This window comes from Plectropomus leopardus, chromosome 1 (assembly GCF_008729295.1).
Source record: "Plectropomus leopardus isolate mb chromosome 1, YSFRI_Pleo_2.0, whole genome shotgun sequence".
NCBI lineage: Eukaryota > Metazoa > Chordata > Actinopteri > Perciformes > Serranidae > Plectropomus > Plectropomus leopardus.
This window is the reverse complement of record NC_056463.1, coordinates 36529907-36549313: the sequence shown is the minus strand read 5'-3', so window position 1 is coordinate 36549313 and position 19407 is coordinate 36529907. Positions and strand designations below refer to the sequence as shown.

Here is a 19407-nt window from a genome sequence, read left to right as displayed (position 1 = left end):
TGTATGTATAAATCAATAAATAAATTAAAATCATGATACAACACATGGATGCCATAATTTTAACTGGAAATAATTTAAAGGCCAGAGGTGGAAAACAAATTAAAGAAATATAAATTTAAAAGAAACATTAAACAACAAAAGTCAAATCCGTTTAGCTAGTAGATTAGTTTTTATTTTGCTGGCAGGTTGGTCCAAAGTTGGTAAAATATATATCTGAAAAGCTGTTTTGAATGTTAACTGCATGTATTCCAATTTAAGTGTGCATAAATTGTATCATTTGTGTGTGTATGTGTGTGTTTTCCTTAGAGTCAGTTAAGAAGTCATGAAAGGGAGCATCACAGCTTCAGCGGTGACATGGCAGCCCTCACACGGGTCACTGAAACAGTGGCCATGGCGGAGGAAGCTGAACGGGTAACAGACGAAGGTAAGACATGTTTTTATGGTCTCATTATGTATTAGGATATGAAGATAAGATAATTTCTGCTGAGATATTTACTAGCTGCCACACATCTTCATGAGAGCTACTCCTCCATGCCAGTGTTCTTGTGTTGCCACATACTGCCATGTGATTTTCTCAGTGTTTTCAGAAAGGTGTAGATCTGTTCCATTTGTTTCATCTCTGTTACAGAATGTGGTATGCAGAAGATGTATAAGTGTGATGTGTGTGACTACACCAGCTCGACATATGTTGGAGTGAGGAACCACCGCAGGATTCATAACTCTGACAAGCCTTATAGGTAAGTTTTTTTTTAAAAAAACTTGACATGCACCACTCTCACTAATAAACCCAACTGATACCATTTACTAGGGCTGTGTTTCGGTACTCGATGTCTTCAGGGTATCGTCTGAAAAAAAACTCAGTACCAAGTAGTAATGAAGGTTTTCAGTCAAACAATACCTGCATTCCATCCCTTTTCTAACCAGATCTAGAATTTTTTTTTTTTTAATGTTTTCTAATCATTCTTGGATTTAATGTGATGTGTGATTGGCCCACTTCTGCAGCAGCTTCAGCTCATACAGTCTGTGGTGTGGTGAAGTTGAGCGCAGAGTTCAGTATGCCGAGATGCAATCGAGCATTGTAAAGTATGGCTGTGCTCCACTTTTTAAATGCACTAGTGTTAAATATCACTCGGATAGAGAGAAGTGGCATTGTCATTTTATGCAATGAATGCTTCTATGCTATGCTTTTATGCTTCTATTTAGATGATGGATATTGAATTTAGTGAAAACAAAACTATAACAAGGCAGCAAATGAAGAACTAGAGTAGTTTCGGTGTCACTGTACGGGTACTGGTAGTGATGCTAATATCATGATTTTTTCATCAATACCCAGCCCTTACACTCAAAGACAAATTTTGGATGATGTAATGTCCACAGTAGGTCTTAGGAATGTGATAAACAGAGGCCCCATGTTACGATATTATCACAATACTTTAGTCGCGATACAATGCTTTTGTGATTTTAAATGTTTTGCGATATGCTGGTTCAGTGTTTCCCATTAATAACAAAGACTATGGCCGGCTGCCACTGTTAATTAAAAGCCGTATTAAAACAGCGTTGGGTTATTTATAGCTCAGTAACAGCAGAGATGCGCAGCAGAACATCAGGCACATAAAAGTGAAACTGAACCGTTCATTCTGCTGAGTCTAAAACTGTCTTTCACTAACAAAAATCTGCAAATACCTCCTCTTATCTATCTATCTGATCAGCTGTGAACAAATCAACAGATCAGTTTTCCACCCCACGAGTGACATTCAGCTGCAAAGGAGATAAAAGAACTCTGCCTGCTGCGCTGCATTCATGGACCTGCAAAGATATCGGACATTAGAGGGACACCACAGATAGAGTGACACAAAAACATCTATTGTGATCTATTACCTTTTTTTTCAACTGTAAATTAAGTCCCCAAAAGTAAAATTTCTCCGCATTTGTTTTATTTAATAAGATAAAGTTTTTCACTTCAATCATTTGTATTGGAGCAAAATGTGTCTAGTGGACTGAAAGAGCATTCAAAAGTTCAAAAGTTTAATTTGTGTGTGCAATATTAATAATTTATATACTAGATTTGTTGTCTGTGTATCAATACAATATTGCCACACAAAATATTACAATACTATGCTGTTTACCTCCTCCCCTATTAGGTTTTGGGTTAGAATTTAGATTTTTTTTTTTTTATAATAACAAAAGCTCTGGAGCACCTGGATAAGAATGGCATATCTTTCATATCTGTATGGGAATGGAACAAGCATATGAAGTAAATAAAAACATCAGAAACTAACTGATTTTTCTATCACAACTCCAGATTCAAGGACAATATCAGCATTTCATTTAGAAATACTGTTAATAAAATCAATGATTACTGTGGAAACAACAAATCATTGTGTTGTATGATGATACGCAACTATGGCACACAGTGAATGCTAGCATATACTGTATATTAGACTGGGATGGAACCTCAATGTTTCCTATTTATTTTACCAAATGATACACTTAAACTAGTACTGTTGATATCATACTGTAGTTTTCACATAGCCAGACAAGGTAATATTGTTCTTATTACAGCATTTATGGTCATAGTCAAACATGCCATGATAGCAGTTCCAGTGGAAAGCACTTTGACACTGTTTGTGTTTCATTCTACCTCCTTTAAAAGTTTTGGATTTTGTTAGTTTTAGACGACAAACATTGTTGGTTTTGCAATCACACCGAGTGATATTTTTTGATTATGTTAACAGTAGTTGCAGAAATTAGATATGACATTTAGCTGTAATGACAGGGCATTAATGAAGCAGACACCAATCTGTATTTTTTGGAGACTGATTGCATATTTTTGGGGACTGATTACACATTTCCTATCTGTTGCAAATTGGAACAGACTTCTGTGTTAATTATTTTGCAGACATTATCCTGCCTTAGAGGGGATTTAGATTAGGAGCTTTACATCGGTTTCAGAGATTTGCAATTCTTAGTTTTTTACTACATATTAGAACTGAAACTTCAGTCGAATGTCTGGTAAAATATTGATTCACTTAAAGTAAGTGAACAGAATATATGTTTAGCATTCAGTGTGATTTCTGTGGCTCTATTGTGTCCTGTGAAGTAGTGTTAGTGGTCACTTAATATTGCATTTCAGTTTTCAGTTCCTGTTTCAGCCAGAACCAGATAGTTGCCAGATTATGAGTCTCACTTTTGATCTGCTGGTTCCTATTCAAGTTCTTGACCTGTACTTGTTATTTCAGAAAGGTCCATTAGATGGCAGTACATGCCCGGTAATGCTCAGCCCAGAACAGCGATCTCACTATTGAGGCTCAGTCACACTCTCTCTAGGCGTAACTGACTGCTTCTCTATCCCCCACTCCGCATTAGCACTCAGCATTTGTGTTAACACAAGGCTGCCATGAGTTGTGAACACATTCGGATGTTTGCGTCAGCTTTCTTAACAGCTTGCTGTCGCCTGTGCTCTAAGGTTAAATGTACGTATAAAAATACACACACGACAGGATTTTTTTTCTGCTCTAGAAAAGGTCAGATACAATCTAATTGCTGTTTCTAAGCAGAATGGTAAACCCTCCTTTTGGCCAATGGTGTGAGAACAGAAGTAGAAAATATTGTATGATTCAGATATAATTATTATATATAAAAGTGCACTGAAAAAGATTAAAACGAGAGAGCATGCAAACTTGGGTAAGAAAGAAAATAGCTGTAGATGCCTGAAAAAAGCAGATCTGGCGGAAAGACAGCAATGTGTACTCACATGTGTAAGCACTGTTGCTTTTGTGTCTACACACTTTTACCCTCGCCCTTTTGCTTTCATGAGGATAGATGACATCATACTTTAAACATTATACTTTAAATGCTGACATGCAGAGATACTTTTTTTGCCTTTGCAAAGTGTTCGGATCTATCAAACTATGCGTTGGAGTCAGGGCCAGCACATGCACTTTTGCTGATCTAGGCAAGAAACAATTATGCCGCCCCTCTATTTGCAATGCACCATACCAGCAATAACACACAAAGGCCAAAAACGCATCAAGCAAAAAACAGCAACAACAAACACTAGATTGCTTACACGTCACGCAAATGGGCAGTACAAGTACTTAATATAAGTGTCAACAGTATCAAAGTATGCATGATTCATCATGCAGGCATTTCATAATAACTTCAATAACCTGGTTTTAAATTCCGTACAGCAAAGTGATGACTACACAAAGGTATTTCTTAAAAATAATACATCAGCTCTTCAAACTAAATAATACCAGTGCAAATCTCTCTATATTTAACACTTTCTGCAGTGGTGCATCCAACATATATGACTAATAGACTGCAACTTCATGACTAGAGGGCAAAGAAAGCTTACCTTTCAGAAGTACACACAGCGTTTTGCAAGGCCAAACTTAGGTCCAACTCTTTCCACTCGTGAAAACCTTACACATGCTCAACTGATTTTTCATAGTCACCAAGGATGCTTGACATATTTCCAAATCTTTAACACCGTCTCCTGAAAGAGCTTGCTTTCTCTCACTTCCAAAAAAATGTTTATAACAAAGGCACAACGCAACATCTTTTCTTGATGAATAAACGAGCCAGGGCCTTTTTAGGCTCCCTTTTTGTCAACATCCAACTATGATGAAACACAGAAATCTTTCAGACAATAATGTTCCCTGATCCCTTAGACTTGCATTCACATGTAAAGATTTTTTTTTTCCCCCAAAGACAGTCAAACTTGGTGTCAGTTGGTGCAGCTTGATTGACACGTTTCGACAATTCAGTGTATCAACAGAAAGTGTAGATTAGTATGCTAGGAGCCTGGACTTACTGCTTTTGGTTACTGTGTGATTTTACGCATGAATAGTTCGCACACATTTCGCCTGCTAAGATGCCGCCCAAGGCAACTGCCTAGTTAACCTATATGGATGTGTGGCCGTGGTTGCAGACTATTGACACTGTAATGTAGACCGAGACATTTACACGTAGTAAAAGAAAGCATTTACATCTAAAAGAAATGTTGAACTGCAAATTGGAACTGCAGTTTGGTCTATAGATGTAATGGCCACAGCACATGTTCTGTTGCTTTTTCTCTATACTTCAGCACATTTAACATGAAATTAAACTAAGACTGACATTAAGCTTTAATTACAGCACAGATGGATAATGACAGGGTTACTGTTTTACACCCAATCTGGATGTAAACACCCTCAAATTAAAGCTGAAAAAGTGCCAGTGTCCTAGGACTTGCAGACTGCACGCATTTACAATGTATTATAAACATTGTGCCACATGTTCAGCCTTTCATTTTACCAAAAATGTCTTGCGCTGTTTCAAATGTCAACGTGTATGCGCTGTTCCTTTGCATTATGTCTTCAGGCATGACTGTGAACACATGAGCTGTTGTGTGTCTGTTCACAGCAGCTGTGAGAGGCGTGTACCAGTCTACAGTCCCCTGCTAAAACACCAATGCAATACTTTAATAGGAGCTACAATATGCAATTAGTGGAATTAGCGTAAAAGGCCCCAATAGGCAACATTTTATGGTAATACAGATTGTCTCTGTTAGCATCTCAAATTTTGATAGCATAACAATAGAATGTGAAGGGAAGCCACAGACTGGACTAATGCTCATATTTAACTATTCCCTCCTTTGTTATTAACAGAGATGTAATTGGCATAGAGAGCAAAAATGCCCATCCTAATTATGTTTCAGGGACTAAAGCTCTATTGGTATTCATTGCTCTCTCCACTGAAATCAAATGCCAAAACATTTCCATTTAAAGTGCTCACTGTGCTGTTCTGTGCTGCACTGCACTAGATCATAAACCTTTACACAAGAGTCATTTGGAAAGGCATGATGTTGCTTATTGTATCTATATAAAGTGAAAGAAATTGAAGGGAGAGTATCACAGCTGCATTCTGAAGATGTCTGATGCCGCATTATAGGCTGTTTGCATCTGCTTATGATTACAATTTTCTGTGAATGTAATTAATTGTGGTGATGTGTCTGTGTTGTAGCGCTAGGGGAGACGCAAAGACGAAAAGCATCGCTGCTGTGCGACGCATTTTTCTGCTGGTTTTTCAGGCGTACATAAAGTTAAAGTATATTTTACTTTTCTGCTCAAGGAGCGGAGTCGCACCGCTTGTTAGTGTTACTTTTATCCACATGCACGCAGCCTCTCTCCACAGGCACTTCCTGTTTTTTCCAGATGCGTTTCCAAGGTGTTTTTGGAGCGGTTTTGCTTGTCATGATGCGTCTCAGTGTGATCTTCCCTTTAGTGGTCAGTGAATACTGCATTTGAACTTTTGAAGATTATATTTTGGGCTTTTTTTTGCCTTTGTTTGATATTACATGCAGCAAAGGGCTGAGGCTGGAATCAAACCCGCAGCCACTGTAGCAAGGATTTAGTCTCTGTATATGAGGTGCCCGCTCTACCAACTCAGCTGCTGGGCACCAAGCATTTGAACTTTTAATATGTTAAGGTGTTATCCTCTGGAAACACAGTGTGTAATTCAAACAATAGTCTGACATTTGCTAAATTAGATGTGAAGATTGAGCAGTGTTGAGTCTCTACAATAAATCTAAATCTACAACCAACTAGCGTGGCCTAGCACAAAGACTGGACACGGTAAACAGTTAGCCTGGCTCAGTCCTAACATAACAAAAATTTGCCTTTTAGCACCTCTAACACTCACTAATTACATATTATATCTTGTTTCTCCATTCCATACAAAAACTGGAGCGTAAAAATGCCAATTTGCTTTTTTTACAGGAGGTTATGCATTTGACTATGTCTTGGCTTAGAACAGTTACTTTCTGGTGTCTCAGCCATGCACCATTATATATGTTTGTCCCTTTGTATCATCTCGGGGTTTTTGTGGGTCTGTGAACGCAGCGCAGGCGGAGCTCTCCATGCGTTCCTTTTATTCCTCCGCAGAAGTCTGTGACCCGCGGGGTGAATGATTGATCCATTGACCTGTTCAGAACTAATCAGAACGATGGATGAGAGGTGCAGCTGCTACGGGCTAATGGAGACGTTTACACCCAACAAAGTGAACAGTTTCTATTTCAGTGCAGCTGATGTTCCACTGCTCCATCTGCACCCAGAGTACGCTGTGCACTCCAAGAGTGGGATGCAATGAAAAACCGAACAGTAGATATATTTTAACAGCGCCCCGAATGAGCAGCCCAGCTCCAAAAATAAGAAAGCTATTTGTGGTGGCACGTGTTGTAATCGTGGCAGGCCGCCACAAAACCATTGCAATAAAATTAAATGGTGATACAATTTCACAGTTAAAGTAAACCTAAACACTAATTTTAGTCTACTCCTGTACCACAAATGTACTTCTCTACTGTGTTCAAAACAGTTGTAATTAATCCAAATACAGCCTATACACTGCCTCCATGTCAGATTTTTGCCCACTCTAAATGTCTAAAGCTGGACGCAGTGTCTCAGAATGTCTTTAGGTTTGCCTCGTTTTCCTTCAGGCAAGGCTACTTTATTTTCAGCTCTCACAACAAGCCACAGGCAGCACAATAATTACACATAAATGTATTTGTTATGATGTAGTAGAAAGTTCTCTCCTTGTGTTCCAAATGATCCACAGGACAGTGTTGTTGGAATACAGAGATTGAGTAATCATACCACCCTGGCCATTGCAGTATTCTTGTAGTAACACGTATGATAGAAGCTAAAATATGAGGAAAAGGGGACTGATCAACATGCATAAAAATGCAATTATAAAAAAAAAAAGATAATTATTATGAAAGATTTATTTCTTTTTAATATTTGGAAAAGTAACGCTTCATCCAATTTAGTGTTAATAAAATGAATTTGAGCAATTACTCTCTAATGAAACAATGTTCTCTAAGACTGAATTGTTTTCTTCTTGGTCAGTCAGATCCATCTTTTTAGTATTCTAGCCCCAGTAAATCTCGCATTATCAAGTGCAAGTCTTTGTTTTGTCTGACTTTACTTTAACGCTGTGCAAGTGGCTGTGAGCGGAGCGTAGCCTCTGTCTGAAGACCTTGTGCAGCATTTGCCTCTGAGCAACTTAAAGGCCAGTTTCATCTTCCAACCGCAACATCCAAAGTACAACAAAGTCGAAAACATTGTGAGTTATTGTTTTTCTTAAAGTGGCAATTTCCTCTCTGTTTGGCTGTAAATCCCTTATCTCCCTTTAGGCTTCGAGTGTAAAGAAGCAAAACGAAGACCTCAAAAGGCAGAGTGTTTAAATGTTGACTCTTTGGACTGCTCTTTTAAAATTCTACAGCATAAACTTCTTAAAAATGCTGTACCATAATTTTTGTCAACATCTGGAACGATGACTTTTTTGACTGTTTCTTGCATATTCTATATTATAATGTTCTTCAAAATGCTATACCATGACCTTTTTTGACATTTGGAACGATGAATTTTTCGACTATTTTTTCCACATGCTATAGTATGGCGTTTTGCGATATACTATAGTATGACTTTTTTCAACATTTTAAATGTTGACTTTTTGGACTGTTCATTTGAAATTCTACACCAAAAAACTTCTTCGAAATGCTATACTATGACTTTTTTGACATTTAGAATGATAAATTCCTAGCCCATACCCTAGCCCCAACCCTGACCCCACATCCAAACCCTACTATGGTTAGCCATTTTTCAACATTTAAAATGTTGACTTTTTGGGCCTTTCTTTTGACATTCTACACTATAATATTCTTCTAAATGCTGTACCATAAGTTTTATTGACATCTGGAACAATGACTTTTCCAGCCGTTTTTTCCACATGCTATAGCATGGAGTATCCTCTCATACTAAACTATAACTTTTTTTCAACTTTTTCTTTTTTTTTTAAGATTATTTTTTGGAGGCATTTTCCCTTTTATTTATAGGGCAGTTAAACAGAGGGACAGGAAAGCAGGGGGAGAGAAGGAGATATGACATGCAGCAAAGCATGTAAGCCGGACTCAAACCTGGGTCACTGCAAGGCTTTAGGCATGTGGGGTGCACACTGGATCTGACGAGCTAGAGGCTGTCCTGATCTTTCAACACTTTTAATGTTCCCTCTGTGGAGCCTTTCTTCCGCATTGTATAATATATATAATGTATAATTGTATAATGTTCTTCAAAGTGCTATACTATGACTTTTTTTTTTCATTTGTAACAATGAATTTTTAGACCATTTTTTCCTCATGCTATAGTATGCCGTTTTGCAACATACTTTCATTTGACTTTTTTCAACATTTTAACTCAACGCTCTATCTCCATGTTCACTCATCTCTCACCTCTGTTTTCTCCATCTGCCAGGTGCTGTAGCTGTGATTTTGCCACCACTAACATGAACAGTTTAAAGAGCCACATGAAGAGGCACCCTCAGGAGCACCAGGCCGTGCAGCTGCTGGAGCAGTACCGGTGAGAAACCTCAGACACAAATCCACCACAGAGAGGAATGATAGGAATGACCACTGGACCTCTGAGGTGCGAATGAAAAGCTGTACCTCACCAACAGAAGTTATCAGAATCTATGTGTCTCTTGTGGTGCCAGCAGCCTGGAAAGTTGAGAAATAAGCTTCCTTTTTTAAAGGTCAATTTTTATTTCTTTTCCATGGCAGTATACAAGGATATACCCCGTGCTTTGGGTTTACATTTAAACAAATAAATCGGCATTTTAGATAATCATATAGCTACTCATTACATTTGGAATTTTGCCAATTATCTGTATTGCCGTTTTATTTTAATGAGTGCTGATGAAATTAGTTAAAACTGCAAAGAAAGTGTCATCATAGGAGGAACTTTTACTTTGTTAACATCAGGGAGCTAGTTTTATTTATTCATTTTTTATTTAAATTTAGTAAGATTCATTTTAAAAAAGTTGCAAGGAAGTTGCTATATATGATGTTGAAAGTCTCAGTTTTGATTAAACATTTGCTGAAGGCATTCCAGCAAAGATTTTTGCAGTTTGTTATATTCCAAATTCTAAATATTGCCAGAAAGATTTTCATTTTTATTGTGAATGCCTATCAGTTCCAGATATCGGTTATCAGTCTCATTAACTACTTATAATCGGTATCGGCCCTGAAAAAACGGTATCGGTCGGCCCCTGGGTTGCATGCACATACTTGTACAAACATACATATACATGCTTGTACAAAGAAATACATACATCTTCACATTACAAATATATTTCTGAAATAAGCTTCTGATTGCAAGATTATTGGCTGGTGCTTGGAGAGAGAAGAGGAGTGATAACTGTGTCCTCCTTAAAATGTTACATTTCCTCAACCTTGAGCAAGGCGCTGATTGCTGATTTCCACTTATTCAGTCATCAGTACCTGCGAGCCTGGAATGCCCACGTTTCCATACGGCAGATATAGCACAGACAATGCTGTTCTTTGTCTGACGAGTGATTTAGCACCGCACATAATGAGGTAGGAGGAGGACATGAGAGGGACTGATTTGAGTAAGAACGGCCACAACGAAAGCATATTCTGACTATAACCCTATACCATTTCTTATTTTTTTTTTGGGGGGGGGGGTTAACATTAGACACCTTCGCTATTGTCAGCCTGTTGCAATATTTATGTAAATATAAAAAATAAACAGATTCCATTTAAAGAGTTCATTAAGACATGATCCATTACTCCTCTGATTTTGTGAAATGACTTCACTGGTGTGCTGTAAATCCTCTTTCGTTGCTCCGCTCTTCGTCTCTGCCTGTAAAGCTCAGTATCCCCTGTGGAGTCCTGAGTCAGGATGATTCCTCTTGATAGAAAGTAGGAGAAGGATTAGTCAAACCTCAGCAGGCATATTAAATCAACCTCGACTTGATCCGCTCTCACTCTGTCGCTCATCTCCTCTCCTTTTGTTCTTCTAATTTCCCCCCGTCTCTTCCAGGTGCTCTCTGTGTGGCTATGTGTGCAGTCATCCCCCGTCCCTCAAATCACACATGTGGAAGCACGCCGGAGACCAGAACTACAACTACGAGCAAGTTAACAAAGCCATTAACGAGGCCATCTCCCAGAGCAGCCGGTAAACAGATTAACTCGAGTTCAGTGAAATCTGCACTCTGTCTTTCTTCGAGGTTTCATGTCTGGATTTGCAAATATCGACGGTATATAAGCTGTTCTATAAATTAACACCTTTGACTGTAATACAATGACATGTAGCACTAGTTCTCACTAACTGTTTCTGAACATACAAATTCCTCTGAAATCATGTGAACTTTTTTTCATTTGAAGCAACTTTTGGATATTATCAGGCAGTAGATGATTTTTAGCTCTGTACATGTTTTGAACCATTTTTTGGGCTGCTTTGCAGTGTCAGCACTTCCAAAACTAGAACTCTGCAGGATTCCCCATTATTGAATCAGGCTTCCACCAAAAGGACGTGCACACACATCTGCATTTGTAAAACAGCCAGTAGGAACACCCTCCTCTTGAAATGACCTTTGATTGGCCAGTCCCCCATCTTGGGCGAGATTTTCTGAAAACAGCCTGAAAAGAGAGCCAAGAGCAGGTGTCTAGTTTTCTCTTAAACCACTTGAATCACAATTATGCTTGAAGTTTATTATGGGATTTTTGCTCAGTGATGCCAAAATCAAGCTGCCTACCCCAGTTTTTGGTTTGATTTCTTTCAAAAACATTGGGTGAAAAAAAACAACTTCAAAAGACAAGATCCAAAAATGAGCAAAAATGCTTTAAATAGTTTCAAGAAAATTATCTGAAAATAAGCACAAAATAAATAAGGAAAAAACAAATACCAACAAGAAATTCCCCTAAAAACTGCTGAAAAAAAGTATATATGTATGTTTATTTTACATATTTTTTAAATGATTTTCTGTAACATTATTGTTGATACAAAATTATTATAATTACAAACATGGTTTTCTGAAAATGTTCCCATATTTCTTCTTTTTTATTTTTATGATGTTCCTTACAGTAAAAGCCTAAATAGTTTATTCCACAATTTTTAGCACGCTATGTAAAAAGTTGCTGAGTGCAGCTTTAAGTGAAGTATTTTCTGCAAGTTGTACAGGTCTATAAATATTGCACTTAATTTGTGTGCCCTTTCAATCAATGCAGATTGTTAGACTTGTTTGACACTGGCACTAACAAGCTTTAAAAACTGCAGTGAGTCTCCTTTGAATGTGCAAATGTCTCTATTAAATGTATGCTTTCTTTTAACCAATAAGCTAATATTTGAAAAACTAATTAAAACTTAAGATGGCTTTTGTAAGACAGTTTAAATTCTGAAAAAAACATCTGACACTTGGCCACTTTTAAAGGTTAAATGAACATGTGTTTGTTCCTCACTGTACTCACTGTTCATGGTTTACAAGCCCAAAGAGTGAAACCAGTAACTGCCAGCTGTCTGAAAACACACGCTGTATCACAGGGATAATAGATTATGGGCAGTGAAGAACTTAATACATCAATCATCCAACAGATGTCAAAAACCAAGAATAGTACACAGGCAATTAGAAATGGACCTCAGCGGGCCAACAGACCTCAAGAGTGAGATTTACAACTTAATCTGGCTCCCTCTGTTGTTGTGTTCTTCGTCAGTGATTTCATCTTTTATTTCCTTCAGAGCTCCTCAGAAGTTGTCAGCAGTGTTGGAGTCGATGGCAGAGCGTGCTGTGGTGGCCCCGCCCTCAAAGGACAGAGCAAAGGGCCCAGTGGAGCCACCCCCAGCACCCACATCAGTGACGACAACAACAACAGCAGCATCTGGCCTGGCTGTGGACAGCTCAGCGGGCTTACCCACACCCATCCAGGACCCCTCACAGTGGCCGGGTGAATCTCTGAGCCCACAGGGGAAGGAGCCTGCACAGCTCCAGTCCCAGACCCAGCCACGCACAGGCCAGGCCCACATCCCCGGCCCCGGCATGGAATACTGCGTGCTCTTGTTCTGCTGCTGTATCTGCGGCTTTGAGTCGACCAGCAAAGAGCGACTGATGGAACACATGAAGGAGCACGAGGGCGACATCATCAGCATCATCCTCAACAAGGAGCAGCAGCAACCAGAAGCACAAGTCGGCCTCCAAACAGCAGAGTGAGAGCCCCCTCCCTCTCTTTTCTATTAACACTGACCCTTCACTCTTACAACCATCTGCTGCCAACAAAAGTATTTCACTCTTGTTTCTTTACCTCAAGGTGGTTCAGTGGATAAAAAGGTGTAAGCATTTCACATCTATTGTACTATAGCAGCTCATTGTCATTACTCAGAATGTTCTCTGGTTAGGTTGGTTGTGGTGTCCAAGGGTTAAAAATGCTATTCAACGCAGACTCCTTGAATGGGTGTCGAGAAAACATATGAAATTATTTTCTGAGTGGCATATCCTTCAAAAGGAATGTAAAAAAAAAAGCATATATAATGAAAACAATGTTATAATCCATTAAAAAGACGCAAATGTGTCTGTAGGGAATTTATTTCAGTTTCAAGGGACAAGCCTGAGTTCGAATCCAAGTCTATTTTTCAATACACAGGGACAAGTTCATACCTCACAAAACCATACAATCCCTCAGTAAAAGTGGAAAGAACAGATTCACATATTTTCCAGTCTAATTCATATATTGACCGTAAGGCAGCTCTTTTATTGCTACTGTAATATTTAATGTATTTGATGCAACACGGTTGAGGCTCTAGCCTAGTTAAGGAGGTACGTGTTCACACTCACCAATGCCTAAAGGCATGGATCACAGCTTGAATATAGTTTAATATTTATCCGTTTATTTGTATGCATGTTTCTTTTATGCCATTTAAAGAGGCAAATGTTAATAATTATTTGCATTTTTGTATGTATGAGTGACTGTAATTTTACCTGTTGGGTGGTTTATAAAGAAAAGTAGCGTCTTTAGAGAAGACGGTTGTAGTTTTCAAAGGAGGAGCGGAAGTTGACCAGAGCAAAGTGGAAATGATTGTAGTCTCCCGACGACAGTTATGGGTTCAAAGGGATAGTTCATAATTTTTGAAGTGAGGTTGTATGGGGTGCTCACCGGTAGTCAGTGTGTTTCATACAGTAGATGTCAGTCGGCACGCCCCCAGTTTGGAGAAGCAGGCAGGAGTCTGAAACGAAGCTAAGCAACGTACTCCTGTGGATGGGACCAGCAGCAAAAACTATTGTAGACACCTAAGAAAAAATGATATCAGTTCAAGTATACGTTACATAGAGAGAATTTTCAGTGCTTAACCTTTCCGTCTGACACTCTGCTCTGACAGAGAAGCCATTAACTGTTTGCGTTCTCCATCCATGCTCGCATCAAGGCCACCAGATTTCATTGACCAAAACAGTTCTTTAGCTCGCTGAACACAGGAGCTGCTGGTCAACTGCTGCTTCAGTTAGCTGGTTAGTGTTATTCTATGGCTATGGTGAATCCAAACTAACCATTTGAACCATTTGGAACATGAGCAAGTAAGTTTTATTTCTTTCAAACACACAGGAAGACGTTGCAAGCTATTAGTTACAAGAAATTTACCTGGAATTTAGCATAAAAAAGAAAATAGAAAAAAAAAATTAAAATAACCCCAAACAAAAAACTAAATAGATCATATATTTAATAATAATTAAAATAATCATCATCATAAATATAGTTCTCTGGATAGTTTTCCCTATATTTAATTCCCCTCTTCTTTTTAAAACTAATTTGCAGGTCAATTTCTTAATTTCTTGTCACCTTTTCCTGATTTCTTGCAATTTTTGGGATATCTCTTTCCAAGTTACTCATTTCCTTTATAGCTATGTTATAAAATAAAGAAAGAAAGAAACAGAAGAAACAAAAAATAAAACAAAATTAAACCAGTTTTCTCAGTTTTAAAGGTTTAAACGCATGTGGGAGATGGCATTCCAGGTTTCAAAGGGTTAGACAAACAGCTCCTGTGTTGAGCAATGTAAAATTACTTTTATTCTCTCAATATAGTGTGGCCTTGAAGAGAGGGATATAACAGTTTCATTTTCCCATTGGAAATCAGTGTGACATTAAGGTACAGCAGTGAAAAAGCTCATTATAGCAAACACTTGTGTGACTTTTTTTTAGGTGGTTAAGATCAATTTTGTTGCTGGCCCCCATCCACAGCAGTACATTGCTTAGCTTTCATGTTGGACACCAGCCTGCTTCTTCAATCTGGGGAGCCTGCTGTGCGATATCTACTGTTTGTAATATACTGTTTATGGATATGTACCCCATACAACCCCACGTGAAAAAAATCTGCACTATCCCTTTAAGGCACGTGGACAAAAGGAATGTTCCAAAGGGAAGTTAGCATAGGTAGGGCTGTTAATTTAATCGGTGCCTGAATATTTGAAAGCAGGAAGATGTGCTGAATCACCTGTTTTCACTTGTGATTGTGGTGCTCGGCTCGCTTTTAGAGTTGTCTTTGAGGGTATAGCCTGTTTTTTTAAGCCCATGCAATTTCCATTGTATATAATAACATTTTTATAATAACCTTTGCTCTTTCTGTTAGTGTTTTTAAAATACAAACTTTCTAGTGTCAAACTTGAAAATGGCCGCTGTTCCAGTTCAACAAACCTGACATACTAAGACATGGATGTGAAAATAAAGTTTGGATGGTGATATGTTTATTTCTGAGGTTTATTGGCACAGTTCTCCTGTGTGCTCTCATGCGATTGACGGGAGGCAGGAGTGTAATACTATCGTAATATCAGATCTTTCTTGTGATGGATTAACTCTGCGTGGAAGTTATTTTTCATAAAGAATGAACAGCAGCAGATGGCTTTTTTTCTGAAAGGACAAAAATTGAACCCTAATATCTCAGCTAATGCTGACTGTGCAGAGAAGTGGTTGAATGTGAGGATAATAATGTAGTCATCCACATGCGTGTTCGAAACAACCAAAATATGTCTAAATGTAGATTCAAACGGTGCCATTGGGACATGCTGCCATCACTGGAGAGCCTTACAGGAAAACATTCCTGTTTCTGCTGCAATCTTGCCAAAAAAAAACATCAGCATTGCATCTAAACATTGAAATCAGCAGCAAATTAAACATAGATTGAAGATAATTCTTTGTGTCTCAAGCGTTGTGTATCGCACCGTCCCATCAGGCAGCCATCAGCATGTGATCCACATACACACGCTGCACACGCTGAGGAAATTAAGATAAAATGGAATATCCATAATTCATCTCCCCTGCCTTCTTCACCTGACATAACAGAGTGAAATTGTGTCTTCACATATGTGTAGCATCGTGGCTAAATTAAATCTCAAAGACCTGGAATTCTCATTATGAGAGACGGGAAAAATTGTCCGGCTTTTAATTGACAGGGCCACGTGGCAGAATTAAGTTGATAATGTGTTTAAATCAAAAACTTAAATAAAAGTGGGACTTTACTGCTCCTCCTGAACGATTAACCTGCATGTAAATGAGCCGTGAGAATTAAATACTGGACAGACCAGACACACCGCAGCCCTCTGCTCTCTGTCCGATCATCTGTTAAACTGACAGCTCAGCTTACAGCCCAGCCCCCTCATCTCTCTGAGCCACCGTACTTACCATAGTGAGCACACATTTTTATTTTCCAATGAGGTATTACTACCAAAAATAGTTTTGATAATCTGGCTAAACTGTTGTTTGTTTAAATTTATCTGATTGTGTTTTTTGTTCTTTGGTGCATTTGGAAATTTCATCATGCTCTAAAAGCTTAATAGTTGAATGGTGTGCCACATATTTTTGTTACTGTCAGCAAATCCCACAAAAAGACCAAAACCAACAATGCATTACTCCACTGGAACTCAATTTACAGCCTGCGGGCTACATTTTGCCAGTGATAGACTGCAGGGTGGCCTGCAAACAATTTTCTACTTGACAATAGACAGCGTTCCAATAACCCTCAAATTGCACAAATTGAAATTGGAAATAAAAAATGCAAATAGTCCGTTTAAAAACAACTCTGTTTATCGCAAAATCGTTTTTGTGCTTGCATGAGGTGGTACTTCTGACAATTCGAAAAAGCCATATTTTGTAAAACTGCAATGGAAACACTTTTTTTGGCTTTTCTAGGTCACATGATGCTATGGCTATGTGCTTGTGCAGTGTCTCTGGGACTGACATAAACTGCACTGTGGTCGTGTACAAGTGGTACAAGAGCGAATATAGAGGAATACGATATATCAGGCTCTGGATGCAAATACAATAGTATCACCAGTAGGATACATTTGTCGTTGGCTTTGGTCTTTTCACAGGAGTTGTTGAAAATCAAAATCCAGGGGTGGTGTACTCAGTTTTCTAACAAAAAGACATGATCACCAAGGCTGCAAAAAAAAATAACATCTAAGCAGTAATAAGCTCTCTGAACTCTGGCTGCACGGTGCTGGTGTTCACAATAACTTGACACTGTAAAGAGCAGCAAAGTCAGCACTGCAGTGTGTCAGCCAGACATGGAGAAAAATAACAAGTAGTCATGATCTATGAATTTTTATACCGAGCTTTGATTATAACAATATAGTATTTTAAGTAAAGCAAAATGATGTCCGATATCTACGATTATTTTAGTAAGTGAAGACCATACTTGTACTGTATGGTGGGGCTAAATAACATCTTGGGTCGTTCCCCTGGTGGCAGATGCATTTAGGTCAAGCAGGATTTTTCATGCTGTGATATTTTCCATCTGCTGTCACAAATTGCAAAAGTGTGTCAACACAGGCAGCAGACACTGCGAGTATGAAAAGCAAGTGTCTGCTGCCTCTGAGAGCATTCACCAGAGCATTCACCACAGTCTGTCAGATTTAATTCACACCACAACTACAGAACTTTGTGCCAAATTAGCTTATTTAAGAGGAAAATAAATGTTTGGAGGTTTTTTGTCTTGGTTTATTGTGCCTTTCAGTTTGAGGTATTATTTGTATGTAAGCTAAAATGTTGACCTCTCTGCCAAAACTTCAGTCACATGTCTGCATGCTCTTGATGTAGATCCATGTTTTATTTTCACATTAGTCAGCTGGTGGTATTGAGGGCAACTATTGTGACATTTCACGTTGTGTATTATATCACACTTATGTAGGTTTTCCATATAATCCATTTTGTTTGTTTTATTCAGCAGTTTTGGCAACACTGAAACAATAAACCAAGTATGTGAAACAGCTCTTAAATTATTAACAATGAGCTCAAACACTTTCCTAATGTATTTTAAGTGTATATATTGTAGATGAATACTGCAGAACCTTAAAACTGACTTTTTTAAATATATAATCTATTTTTTAATGATCTTGTTAAAAAAAAACCCAATTGAAACAAAAAAAGTTTTAGAATGAATTTTGGCTTGTTCTTATTTACTCCCAGTCTGTTTGATGGATAACTGACAGTTTTAAGCTAATTATTGCAAACTGGGCTGCGTGCATTTAAACCAAAGGAGGCTGAAAAGATAACATGTCTGTCCTGATCAGTGTATTTTTGCTCAAAGTCAATTTTGTAATGCGGTTCAACATGGAACTGCTTCTGACAACAGTGAGACACTTGCTCTATGTTTATTTATTTTTAGAACATCATAGGCAGTATTATGTCACTACTTTGCCATTGTATTTTTGGTAATAAAGACTGAGAAGTAAATGACTGCTTTTTGTCTCTGGTCATGTTTGTTAGATGATTGGATGCCTTTGAATATTTAAATGCAATAATATAAATATTTAACAGTAAATTTAAGTAAATTTAACCTTTTTTGCTTGTTCAGACTAATCTAAATCAAATCTATTTTTTAACAGTTGTTTTGTTTTTACCATGTTTAGAAAAACATTACATTAAAAATAAGTATTGTATGATAATAACTCTACTTGCAAAGGTAGTAGAGCATTATAGAGCTGCTTAAATCCTAATTCATTTCTGTGTTTAAGGACTCATTACTGGGGTTCTCCATATGAGAGCTTTTAATCAATCTAGGTTGTTTTGGTGTGACGCTCACACCAACACTATCTAGACTGATAAATAGCACTACAGATTTCAAGAAAAATCTGCTAAATTTTTATTTGGGGATGAACTGTCCCTTCCTTCGGATCAGCACTGGCCCACTAAGACTGACAGCTTTCCAACCCTATCAGATTCATAAAAACAATAAATCATGTAATTCAGTGAACGACTTTGACTCTTGCATACAGCTGAGTATTTGACTAACGAGTCCTATGTGCTCTCACGGCGTTTGATTCAGATTCTGATCGTCCGACAGCAGCGCAGTGAGACAGACAAACAGACAGACAGACAGAACAGAGCTTCTCCTCACAACAACAACGTGTCTGAGTGAACAAACAGCCAAATATTCAGTGGTGGAAAGTAACTTCTTTAGACTTCTACAGATTACTTTGTTTTAGTTTCAAGATTAGCCAGACTTTGAATGGAATTATTTTAAAACACCAGGAGGCATAGCTCCAGTTGCTTGCACTGTGCTCTCCTTATTATTACCAGGGGCAGGTGTAGTG

The 19407-nt window shown here is 38.1% G+C and overlaps 1 protein-coding gene across 1 annotated transcript; it reads left to right on the top strand.

The window, feature by feature from the left end:
* The first annotated feature begins 319 nt into the window (after positions 1-319).
* LOC121941695 (zinc finger protein 507-like) lies at positions 320-18550 on the top strand. Its single transcript, XM_042484528.1, has 5 exons — positions 320-424; positions 629-737; positions 9291-9395; positions 10878-11012; positions 12573-18550. Exons 1-5 carry the CDS (start codon positions 355-357, stop codon positions 13039-13041), a joined length of 888 nt encoding a protein of 295 aa, XP_042340462.1. The 5' UTR covers positions 320-354; the 3' UTR covers positions 13042-18550.
* Positions 18551-19407: the final 857 nt, after the last annotated feature.

Coding starts and splice junctions, on each gene's coding strand:
- LOC121941695 (XM_042484528.1), top strand. CDS start 355: ATGGCAGCCCTCACACGGGTCACTGAAACAGTGGCCATGGCGGAGGAA. Junction 425..628: donor TGAACGGGTAACAGACGAAG/GTAAGACATGTT, acceptor TCTCTGTTACAG/AATGTGGTATGCAGAAGATG. Junction 9,396..10,877: donor CAGCTGCTGGAGCAGTACCG/GTGAGAAACCTC, acceptor CGTCTCTTCCAG/GTGCTCTCTGTGTGGCTATG.